We start from the raw sequence: 12,500 nt of genomic DNA, 5'->3' as shown, positions 1-12,500 counted from the left end.
AGCATTGGATTACCCCAGTCTTCCTCCACTCCATTTGTTGTCATCATTCGCGTTGCCTCAGCAACAACAAAATCGACCAGAAAGATGGCGTCGAGAATCATGCACGGCCGAAGGGAGGGGAAAACCAGAGGTAATTTCTTGCTTCAAGCGCATAGATTCGGTGCGATTTCCAGATTTTAACGAATAAGATTTATCTTGGTTTCGTAGAAATGAACGGCAATGTACTGAGTGTCATTCCTCAAGGGGTAGATCCGCGAGAGGTAATATTGACTTGTTATTTAACCTGTAAGCTTACTGTTTTTCTTTCACGCTTTCTTATTCGATTAATGTTCTCATTTTCTCGTGAATATATCCTAACCAAGAATTTTTTCCCTGAACGTAGGTAACTGTCCTTCAGCCTGACGTGTGGAGACGAATTCAGAACAATCTATCGGGCTACAACGAGGAAAAAATGCGATTAGAAGCGAAGATGAAAGAGAGAAAGGAACTTCACTCTCTGTCTAAAGATACCGTCAAACATTGGGAAAACACGATAGAGGTTCGGTTTTAATGCTTTTTTCATTTGATCTAGATCAAAGAGAAAAAGGGCTCAAATCAAGCGAAAGCCCACTCTAATCTTGGCTATTAAGCTTGAAGCGCAATGAATGTTTGTACATGTACTTTTGGCTGGGATTGATTCATTTAACAATATCTGCCCTTCTCCCCTTAGGATGGCAGAAATCTTCCTAATTTTTGTGGGTCGTTACATCTTTTGTGCTCACCTTGCAAGGATGCTGGAAATGCTAACTCCCTATTTTTTATATTAGCACTCTCTCGTGATCAGGAATAGAATTTGAAGAGTTGTCACATTTTGATGGAACACTGTACCTGGTAAAACTCTGAAGTCATGGAGAATATCACTTGCTATAACTAATTGGTTTACCTTCATGTACTTTGTAGGGCCAGCGCCTAAAGAAACTGCAAGCTAGACAAATAAGAGAGGAGAAGGAAGAGGTTGGAGGCTTGTTTTATTGATAAAAAATACCTCTTTATAAATAGCCAAGTGCACAAATCCTGTGTTGTAAGTTACAGTACCCTGTTTTGTCAGTTCTGAGCTTTACATAATTATATCCCAGGGGAGGACTCCCATATAAAAAGGACAGGGTAGTGCCTGTCAGAAATTTTGAAAAGAAACCTTAAGAGGTACCAAGATGCTGTCTTCTGGGTGTGGCATAAATTTTTTTCACCACTAAGGGGTACTACCAAATTATGGGTTTTAATAAGACAAAATTAAAAATTAGTTAACCCATTGACTCCCAGGGGTTCCCCTTTTGACGAGTAAAATTCTCTGGCGTTAGACAGAGTAAAATACTAAGTCTGGCCGGTTTCGGCCGGTTTGGACGTCAAAGGGTTAATATTATTGTCAAATGTCTTCTGTCACAATTTTTTGGCTCAATACCCTAAAAGGACCGCTAAAGCTCCTTTTTAGGCTGAACACCCTAAGAGCTACCAAAACCGCATTTTTAACCCCTAAAAGGTACGACGAGCACCCCCGTCCTTTTAATATGGGAATTCCACCCCCACCCCCCCAGAATTATATTTAAGCACATTAGGTTGATGAGCTGGAAAAAATTGAAGACAGCCCAAGAAATCAAGATTTAAGTAAGAAGAACCTGGTAAATAAGTGTAAATAGATAAAATTCAAACAGCATTTGGATTTTAGGTCTTTTTCTTTTGAGACTACACAGCATTGAAGGGTTGCATGTGTTTATTTTGTACACAGTATCCTTGTTAATTTCTTAACTCCGTTTTGTTGTGATCTGCTCTGGTGACTTAACCCATTGACTCCCGGGGTTCCCATTGACAAGTAAAATAATCTGCCATAGGAGAGAGTAAAATACTAAGTATGGCCGGCTTGGGAATCAAAGGATTAAACAGAAAATGGCTCTTAACCACTGAAAACAGAATAATTGTTGCGGCAATTCATGTGCAGTTTACACAAAATGAAAGAGGTCAAAAACAGTATCTTTTCACCAAAACTGAACTTATTTTGAAGTTTTAAAATCTTCACTGTAATGGTCTAAGAAGCATTTTTGTACAAAAACAATTTAATTTCTGTTCCAAGAACATATCTAAAATGCGAAGAAACCTCATGTATTTTTAAGGAAAATGTGACACAATTAGGCCTGGGATCAAGTTGAATTTGATGCCATCGGTTGTGTAGATATATATGCAACTTGTGAGAAGATTCAGTGCAATTGTGAGCTTATTTTACTCCTACATTATTTTATGATTTAAAGTGGCAAGAGCACCCACAACAATATAGAGTATTAAAATTCCCTGATCTTCTCTATTGGCAGTTGTATTTAGGTTATAATTTTAACAGAGAATAACAATTTGGCGTGACATCCACATCGGGCAAAATCTTGCAGTATGTTCACATCACTCTAGAGCCCTGCAATTGTATTTTCAGTTCTTGGTATCCAGATTACAGTTCTCCTCCTCCGTGAAGGCACTAAGTGCATGTTAATATCCGTCTTGTTATTTATTGTCATTGTAGAAGTGGAACGATCTGACTTGAAATGATATGGCATGGAATGAAGTGGTTGATCAAGAGCATTGGCTCACCTGTGTGAGCATATCAATTCACACTGCACCTTCCTTCGCTCTCGATCTGTGGCAATTGCTGGTTGATCTTCCTTTCTTTTTGCTATGTCTGTGGTTGGGAAATCGTTTCTTTCAATCTTTGGACCCTAGACACATCAGCTAGATTTGACACTTCTATTCGTGCAAAACACAGCACTGGATCAAAGTCTTCATAGGTTTACAGTGAGGACACTCGAACCATGAACACTTGATGTTTGTTTGTACATTTTTTTAGTGACCATAGAATGTGGACTCGTCCTTTTGACAAGAGTATTGAATGTTTTTACATTTACAAAATGCTATACATGTAACACTATACATCATAAGAAGAGCCTTTATTTCTTGGTCGTCGAAAAAAAAAAAAAGTCAAATGTTCACGGTTCCAGTGTCCTTACTGTAAAACCGGGCCAGTGTTTTTGGACAAATTTCAGGCATTTCTTTCTTAAATCCTCCTTTGTAGGAAAAGGATGAATTGAATACCTGGGGTCAAACAGGGATTTTTAATTTGCAACTGACTTAAGCCCGGGGCCGCCACCAACACAATATTTTCTGCAAACTCTCCGATTTGTCTTGTTGTTTATAAATATTTCCTACTGCAATCTAACACAACTGATGACGTCATGAACACATCTTTGGCTGCGCTGGTATGTCGCTATTTTTTGGCCAAAATGCCTAAGTTTGTGCTGCGAAAAAACTCACTTCGGACATTTGTAGGAAGATTCAAATAACAAAATCCTATCAAGCAAAGCCTGAATTTTATCTTAGGATATGAAATAAAAAATGATGGTGAACTTCTGAGTCCTGTGCACTTTGACTAATAATTGATGGAGAATGTCAATCAGATCAAAACATATCTTGATCAAATGAGAGTTGATGCTAAACTCAGCATTGAAGAACCAAAACAAAATCATCATGGCAGATAGAGAAGAATGGAAGAAACTATTTTATAGCATTAGAAGTCACACTCAATAATCCTTCAAGGCTAATAAGTCATTCAAATGGATTTGAAGCCATTATATATATTAATCAAAATTAATATTGGCTAGAGATTACAGATTCAGAGTGCCTGATGGACAAAAAGTTACCACAAAATATTTGTGGAAGGACTTGAATGTGTTTTCACTTAACTGCAGCTCCTATTTCCCCATCAGTTTGTAAGAGTTTATTTCAAGAATGCTGTTGTTGTAAAATAATGCATATTAATTATTATCATTCTTCTCAATTTTTACTTCACAAAATGTAGGAAGAAAGGGTTAAGATTGATGAAGAAGAAGCTAAACACCAGGCACAAAAACGCAAGGAAGCCATTGAACGAGCCAAGACTCTTCAGTATTACCAAACCGACAGAGTGAAGACATTTCATGTAGGTTACTATGTAATCTTGTCCCCAGAGTCTGCTTTCCTTTTGGTCAGCACCAAGAACACAGACTCTGGCTACATCCAAGGCAGTAAGTCCGCAAATCACTGACTTCCGGCTCGTCTGTGCATGCTCAGAAATTTGAAACAATGGTTACAAAAATGGACCTTCATTACGACTGCGCATATGATGGAAGTGGCCAGAGTCTGTGCTCTTGTAGGCTCGATTACCAGCCGTTGTTTCGGGAAATGAGCCAGCACTCACTCCCAAAATCTCGGCTGGAAGGGTGAGGTGAGCCATTGTAAATCTCCACCAATCAGAAACTCGTCTGCACAAATCGAGCAGGCATAAATTATATTTTTTGGCTCAAGTTGTGCCTGCGAAAGTATTCGCTTTGACCCGGCATGTTTGAGCTTTACAGTGCCTTTAAGGTGGGAAACATCAAGGATTTTGACAATGGAAAGTGTTCTAGAAGCTGGAGAATAGTATTGTGTTGTTTTTTATTACCTTAATTCGGAAACTTCACAACTTTTCCAGTTGGCGCCAAAGGCAAAATGCAGCTTTCAAATTCATTGCCATGATTGCAATTTTTCCTCAGACTTTGCTAATGTAAGAGCAAGTAAAATTCCTAAAGATCAATTGAAATTACTGCTGAGTTTATTGGTGGCAAAATGAGGGGGCCAATGAGGTTGACTGAGAGCTGAAGCGGCCGAAGATTTTGCTGATGATTTGCCAGTTGCATTCAGACTAACATCATTGACCATTTATTAATAACGACAAACTCCAGCTTGCATCATCTGGAAACTTCACCAGTGTAGACGTTTTAAGCATTGTTACTATGGTGTCCTCATAGGGTTTATGCAGTCGGCTTTCAGGATGGCAGCAGACTTGAGGGTTACAGTTACTGTAGTTTGTTAATGTCAAAAAGTTGGTGCATTTTTCGGACAGCTCCCTCAGGGCTTAATGGAATGAAATGACCGATAAAAGGAAAAGACATAAACTACAGTTGCTTGACGCAATAGGAGAAATAACCACTGGTGTCCAATTAAGATCTAGAGACAGTGAAAGTGCAAGGAGGACTTTTTGCATTCAGCTATAACCCGCACATGCAGTCTTCAAATATACACTTCCCTACCTATAATCCCTGTGTGTATTACTTCTAACAGAGCCAAAAGGGAATTGTTGATAAAAAACCAATAGATGTAAACTTCTTCACATGATAACTTTACAACATGCATTAACTATAACAAAGTGAAAGGAAAAGAACTATGTTAAAATAACGTCCTTTGTGGAGACACGGGAAAGGCAGCAAGGCTGAGGAAAAATTTAAAGTTATAGTCCATTTCATAGTTTTGCAAAGTTTCCTGGCCAGTGAGAGTGAGGCTGGTATTGACCTTGTTAAGGACCCAACCTCAGCACTTTTCTCTTAAAGGTGATGACGAATCATGCCTGATGCCAACTAGCTTAAATTTATATACATTGTAAGAGAAGCAAAAAGTTTGTATAAAAGCAAGGTTAACTCCCACCTCACTTTTATTCAAACTCCTGCTTACTGACTGAGAAAACAAGACTTGCATATTGGCGTATTTCCTTTTTCTGTTTCCCAGGGTGCTCTGCTTCTCACAGAAGTTCTTAAGGAAAGAGATGCCCAGATTGAAATGAAGAACGGCAAGCTTGATGCTGAAAAGATTAGGGAGGAACATCTTCTTCGACTGCAGCAAAGGGTGATGATGAAAAATAGAAGTTTACTAAAATTTTATGATGAGAAGGGCTTAAAGAATGGACCAGTATATTGACCAGTATTAAATTCTGTGCATTCATCTGTACCCTTCAAAGACCAAAGAGTGTAGCTTCAATTTATGGTCCTCACACTTCACACTTTGGCCATAAATTGAACAGAACAAAATGCAAGCCAATATTACATAGCATATTTACTCGTGTATCGAAGTCGACATTTTATGACCTAAAAATCAGCCCATAAAATTGCCCTTGACTTATACTTGATCGAGTCATACATATAGAGCTTGTTTGGTAGAACTAGAACTATCAAATAATTAGCAAAACAATAATTGCCGTTAAAATCTGCATAAAAACTGACTTTACAAAACAAGTTCGGATCATTGTATTAAATTTTGTGTGTGATGAGCTTAATTGGCTGGACATTTCGTTGTCCACAGGAAAATTTGGAGAAATAAAATGTAAGTGGGTTAAATACAAACCTCTGCACATGCCTCTTACACTATAGTGAATTTGGTATCTGTAACTTTGTAGATATAGGGTATTTTATAGTAGAGCGAACCGATGTTTAATTAATTTTGACTTCATCCAACAATCTCAGTAACTTAGTAACCTGGCAAAGTTTTATCGAGCCATTGTTCAAAACTCTCTGGTGTTCTTTTCATCTACCAAATCTATAGTCAAGGAAGGTTACCTTAAAAAAGGAAGATTTTAAACAGCAAAAACGTCTCAAGTATAAAAACTAAAATATAATGTACTCATGTCATTGCTAATTGCATGTCATGTTTCAAGAGCTTAAACTTCATTTACAGCTAGTGGTTTCTTTTTTGTCCACTGCAACTGCAAAAGAATTCTCACAAATAGAGTGCGCATGACTTTAACTTCGAGGAAGAATTCTATCGATCTGAATTTCAGCCCTTAATTTAGCCCAAAATGAAGAAAAATCAGTTTTTAGGTCTTGAAAATTGTGGGGGGCCACTTTATAGACGCAAGGTCGAAGTATACACGGCTAAATACGGTAACCAAATGCAAGACAACTCGTTTACAATGGATGCACTCCCAATTTTGACATTCAGCTCTATGTGAGAAACTGCTTTAGGTGTAAGCATTTGCGGGTGTGTGTGTACGCGGCTGAATTAATATGCAATACGAGAGTTTTGGGCATTCAGACTTTTAAACTCCTGTTTTGCATAAAACTATATAAAAGGCTGCGTTTACACGCTGTAATCTTAAGCTAGTGAGAAAGTGATGTCACTTTTCCCTGGACCCAACCCTCTGAGGTCAAAATCGGACAGTTTTGAATGTGAGTAATGGCGGACCATGAAATCCTAAACTTGCACTCAAAGTAAGCGGCCTTTGCGTAAAAGTCAAAGCTCAAAATTTTGCCAGTCAGGTGTTTTGGCAAACATGCTTTCAAAATCTGAAGAAAAAAAGAAGTTAATATTTTTATGACAGTGTCACTTTAAAAACCATTGGTTTTAAGTGATTGTCTTTCCTTGTAGCAACGTGAGGAAGCCATAATGGAAGATCAGAAGCGAGCCTTGAGAAGGTACAATGAGAGGAGAGCTGTTGCAGATTTCCAAACCTTGCAGTAAGTTAAAACAAAACATGACCATCTTTATGCTCGCCATTGGACGTCTAAAGTATAAGCTGCTCTGAAGTGGAGAGGTTGGCGTGGGGCTTTCCCTTTTCTATTTTCTCCTTAACTGAAGACTTGGCATTAATGGCTTTGATTTTGAAAAGGCTGTCCAAAGTTTTCTACTGGAAGAAGTTAAGTAAGAGAAAGGATTTTTTGCCCACACTCACGTAACAAAGCTAAGGAAATTGCAAGAACAGTCTTCATTGTAGTCTGTACAATTGACTCAATGACAACACCTTCGTGCAGAAAATAAAGAAATGCAGCATTATGGTTTGTTTGCGGTACATTAAAATAAATGCTTATGGCTATGTTCTATCAAAAATTTAATATGCACATCCTCAAAGGAACATTTTCAAAAAGTAGCATGGAAGTTTCTCTGCATTTCATTTTTGAATGGCACTGAGAAATGACAGAAAGCTGTTTGTGCACTCCCAGATTTATAGTTTAATTTCACTTGTAGAATTCTTGATCATATTGAAGAAGGCAAGAAAGCTAAACAGACAGATGTGGAAGAGGGTAACAATATTAAGCAGCAAGTGGAAATGTATGAGGCTGCTAAAAAAGCCATCGAAGAACAGAGAAGAAAGGTTTGTTATCATGTCAATTCGCTGTCACGATCATTTTCCGCGAGAGGAGTGTATGATGTAGGACTTTCTCAGACCTGAGCTCATTGTCTGTTTCATTACTTTCTTTCCATTTTTGCTTTAATTCAAGGAAAAAGAAGCAATCATGGAAGAACATAAGAGACAACTTGGTGACAGAGAAGTAAGTTTTTCTAGTTTTAAAGATGTCCAGTTTTTTGTACATTGTACCAGAAGAGAAAGTCACCCAAAATTAGTGCATGATCTCTGACATGTTGTGAGTACTTAGGTGGGTATTTTAGTACCAACCAAAGGCCATGGTTTGCCAAGTATTGCTTCTCAACTGGTACAATATTATCTAATTGCGCTACACTTCGGGGTGCACTCCTCAATAAGGCAGGGTACTGTTTCAAATTGCTCCAGCGACTCCCAGAGCTGTGTCAGCTAGAGTGCGTACTCCTGGTGAAGTCATGTTCACTAAGGAAAAAATGCTGCCGTACTTGTCTTTTTTGATAATAAAGATGTATTAAATCAAGGGAATTTGCATAGTGCTAAAAAGACAAAACAGAAATTAAACATGAGTTGAAATGCATGTAACTGATCAACTACATATTAGTATTACCAGCAACTAATATTACAACTTGAGATATTAGGACTTGGAATGCAAACTTACAGTACTCTTAAATTCTTTTTAAATAGGCCAGACGACAGTTTGAAAAGAAAAAGATAGAAGAGGAAGAGGAAGAAATTCGACAGTTTGCTCAAGCTAAAAAGGTGAACTCATGATGTCTTTTCATGGGTAAAAGTTAGAGAACTGTGGTGAAGTGGTGACTTTGCAAATGAAGGAGCAGGGATGCTCGTCGACAATTTTGAATTAAAGCCCTAAAGGAAAGCAATCTGGGCTTGGCCCAGGCTTCTTTTGACCCCTAATAAGACCTTATTTTTAATATAAATGTCTTCACGAGATCTTCACGGCTACATATAATGGTGTTTTGCCCAGAACACCCTAAGTGAGACCAAAATCAAAATGAGTTCCCCCCACCATCCTCAACATCACCAACGTCATCTCTGGAAGGCAAAAAGGACTGTTACAAGAATACACATGAAGAGTCACGTGAGAGGTGTGTTCTCATTGGTGAATACTTTTATCAATTCTCATTTTTAAAACTCTGTTCGTTTCATAGAAAATGGCAAAGATGCGCAAATCAAAGGAAACAGAATTATTTAAGTAAGTATTTGATGACAGTAATCTGATCTACACTTTGAAATATTTGCTGTTTTGTTTTCCCTTTTTTATTTCGTATGGAAAGCATGATTGACTCCCATATTAACCGAAACTGGTGGGTAAAATTGTAAGATACATTAGCTGTTGTTATTTTTCTCCTCTTCTCCGAGGGCGTTTTCTTCAATTTACTCTTGCATGAAAAATATCTATTCTTAGTTTTTTTTGTAAAGTTTGAGTTGAGTTGAAGTGTCCCCAACAAAGTTGTTTTTGGAGGAGAACTGTAATGCAAATGAAATCGAGCCGAAATAAAGTGGATCAAATGAAATTTGATTCTTTTATCACTCACATTTGTGGAGTGGGAGGGGGGAGGGGTGGTTAGTTAATGGAGTAACTGTAGAAAAAACCTTTCGAAGAAGGCAAGAAAATCATCATAGCCGGAAAACTTGTCAAGCTCCTCACGCCGAATAATGCCATGAGCGCATTAATGTGGATCTTGGTGAAGAAAATTTAGCATTATTTCTTTATCCTGCGTTGAGCGATTTTCGTAGGACTGGCTATGCAAAAATGCCTCGACCTCAGGTGACCGTGGTGGCATGGCAAGCATCGAACAAAAGACACTCGATCTTTACGAGCGTTTTTGCTTGAAAAACTTTCATTTGGAACTTTCCGCAACCAGACCGGACCGGCTAGGCAAGGTTATTGCTTTAAACACCATTAAATCGGCGAACTTTTGACTTTAACGCACTTCGTGCCAAGTTTACCTCCTTGGAACCTTGGATTGGATTTGACACCAATTGGATTTTGAACTAGGCTTATCAGACATGACCTTATATATCAGGATTGACCATTTTGTAAAACCTAGGATTGACTGCAAAAACCAATTGTAAAAACCTTTGATAAAATAGATAAGTGGTCGATAGACCACGTATAAAAAAATATTGTTTCTTTCCCTACACTCTTCTTTGCTTCCAAAGCGATTGTTGAACGCACTTTAATGATCTGAGATTACTACTAGTTTTAACTGAAATAGTAGTAATTAGGTGAGACACTGCCCTTGCCTAAAGCTTTTCCTGAACTGAAGTAAGGTATTTTACACCGTAAGAGCTGGTTGTCACTTACCACGCAAGCATCCTACACTATCGTTATAGTCGGACTATGGGCAGTCCCTTCTTTCGCCGCTAAGTTAGTCGAGCGCGGCGTGAGAAGACAGACATGAGAAAAACATAATGCCCCGCAAAATGGCCGTGCTCGAGTCCAGATTTCGCGCGGCCTTTTTTTTTTTTTTTTTGTTCCTCTCTTCTTGTCGTGCTCGACTAAGTATTCGGCGAAAGAGGAACTGCTCGTAGTCTGCTTTCATTAGGACAAAAGACCCTAAATTAGGACAAGTTTGTACTTCTTCGTATGTTGCTTGTGTTACTGGTTGAGTCGTAGAGAGGACAAGGCTTAAGCTAGTAGTAGTCGCCTTAATAATGTGGTAAGCTGGTATGTTTTGTTGTGTTAACAGTGCCTTCCAAGATCACACCGAGCGAATGAGAAAGAAGCTCGCAAACCAACGACAACAGCAAGTTGACGACGAGGACGACAGAATAGCAAAGACCGTGGCAGAAAGGGAAAGTAAACGAGAGGTGTGTCCCGTTCGTTATGTTGTCTTTATGTACGTGGTAAACCGTTCTTTACCTCACTAATGATCGAGATAATTGTTGTGGTGTTGTTGGGGGCTGGGGGAGGAAGGAGGTGGAGGGAGATTTCACCTAATTGGTTGACCGTAAACTTCGTAGTAACTTAATAGAAACTTAAGGTCTGTGAATTTTTGGGGACGAAGCTTATATCATATGCACTAGAATAGCACTGTCCATAGTCAGACTCCAAAGCCAATCAGCTCGGTAAACATTATTACAAAGATGGAGGACATTACATGGCCGGCGCGCGTGGATAAGAAGTTTCTCTTCGAGTGCCAGCAGTATCTCTCACGAGTGCGCGCAGCGAACGAGTGCGAGATACCATCAGTAGATAGAATTCGTATCCCCAAGCGGCCATGTAATGTTCTGTTTATTGTAGATACTGATGAAATGTTCAGATTAAAAACAACTTATTTTACTTATTACCGAAATGGCGAAAAAGTGGTCATCAACCGCTAAAGCACGCATGTTGTGTAACATGATACTACATGCATGACTGGCTCTTGCTTCTTGCGGAGTGAAACATCATTACATCATGATTTTACCATCCTAATTGTCATTGGTTCTTTGTGTGATATTTCTGTCGTATCCATGGATATTTACCGCGGAAAATTATCTCGGGAAGTATCAATCACAATCACTAAATGCCTTTTTTCCCGTTTTGAAAGAGTCATCTCCCACGGTAAAGTTCCCTTTGTGACCACGCCTATTATTCGCCTCATCTTATGTCAAAGGTCAGGTCTGATTGATCGTTTTTACGGTGGACTATGGAAAGTAGACGGTTGGAAGTGTTTGTGCTACTAAGCTATACGTATCATCTTATCAAGACTTATCAATTTTGCTTTTCCTTTTAACTTTCTAGGCAGAGGAACGAGAAAAACATGATTCAGACATGAAAATGCACAAGGAAATTCACGAACACAGGACCCGCATGGTAAGGTTACTTGAGCTGTCGGTCGATTCATTTATTTGTTTTGTTCATCGTTGCTTCTATCTATCCGTTGCTTGTAATGACCGGTTTCTCCTTTTTTAAAATCGTACAAAGGCGTTTATGCAGCAGGTGAAAGATGGACACGCACTATCTCGTTTGTTGTAAATGCAAACAAGCCACCATTTGACACTGTTTTCAGTGAATGATATATCTAGAATAGAGCGAGTTTCAATGGAGTGTCGTAAAACCAGAACCAAAGTAATTGCTTTGGCCAATCAAAAAGGATGGAGACGATCCAGTGAACCAATCAAAACTCGAAGTAATAACACGTAGCCGACACAAAGCGCGGGAAAATGAGCACGCGTGAGCCACGATTGGTTTCGGTTTCACTTCTGATTGGTTGAAAACATAGCGCGAGAACCTTCAACCAATCACTGAGTGAAGTAATGCAAAACCAAAGCAATTTGCTTATTACTTTCCACACTCAATTGAAAACCGCTCTATATCGTGAAATATATATACGGTATATCTTACTAGATGTTTTGGTGTGTAGTATCGCTGAGTATTTTTACGAGTTGTGCTGGATTTTGACGAACTCGCAAGGGTGACTCAAAATACAAACAACGAGTTCAGGGGCCCGTTTCTCGAAATTAAAGTCCCGAAACTTTACGGGCCATTTTCGAGTATCACAATTCCCTTTGTATCTCAAAAAGGGAGAGGATTTAA

General features: G+C 38.8%; 1 protein-coding gene across 1 annotated transcript in view; it reads left to right on the top strand.

The window, feature by feature from the left end:
* Positions 1–50: 50 nt before the first annotated feature.
* The window catches only part of LOC137967248 (cilia- and flagella- associated protein 210-like), an 18,053-nt gene continuing 5,603 nt past the window's right edge, over positions 51–12,500 (top strand). Inside the window, exons 1-13 of the mRNA XM_068813765.1 lie at positions 51–130; positions 208–260; positions 383–538; positions 940–993; positions 3,869–3,988; positions 5,590–5,706; positions 7,222–7,310; positions 7,819–7,945; positions 8,073–8,123; positions 8,639–8,713; positions 9,124–9,167; positions 10,669–10,789; positions 11,706–11,777. Coding sequence (XP_068669866.1) covers positions 85–130; positions 208–260; positions 383–538; positions 940–993; positions 3,869–3,988; positions 5,590–5,706; positions 7,222–7,310; positions 7,819–7,945; positions 8,073–8,123; positions 8,639–8,713; positions 9,124–9,167; positions 10,669–10,789; positions 11,706–11,777 — 1,125 coding nt within the window. The 5' untranslated portion in view covers positions 51–84. The remainder of the gene's footprint in view (positions 131–207; positions 261–382; positions 539–939; positions 994–3,868; positions 3,989–5,589; positions 5,707–7,221; positions 7,311–7,818; positions 7,946–8,072; positions 8,124–8,638; positions 8,714–9,123; positions 9,168–10,668; positions 10,790–11,705; positions 11,778–12,500) is intronic.

The sequence above is a fragment of the Montipora foliosa genome, chromosome 8 (genome assembly GCF_036669935.1).
Source record: "Montipora foliosa isolate CH-2021 chromosome 8, ASM3666993v2, whole genome shotgun sequence".
NCBI lineage: Eukaryota > Metazoa > Cnidaria > Anthozoa > Scleractinia > Acroporidae > Montipora > Montipora foliosa.
Note: the sequence above shows the minus strand (reverse complement) of the source record. Positions and strands in the feature narration are given on the sequence as shown.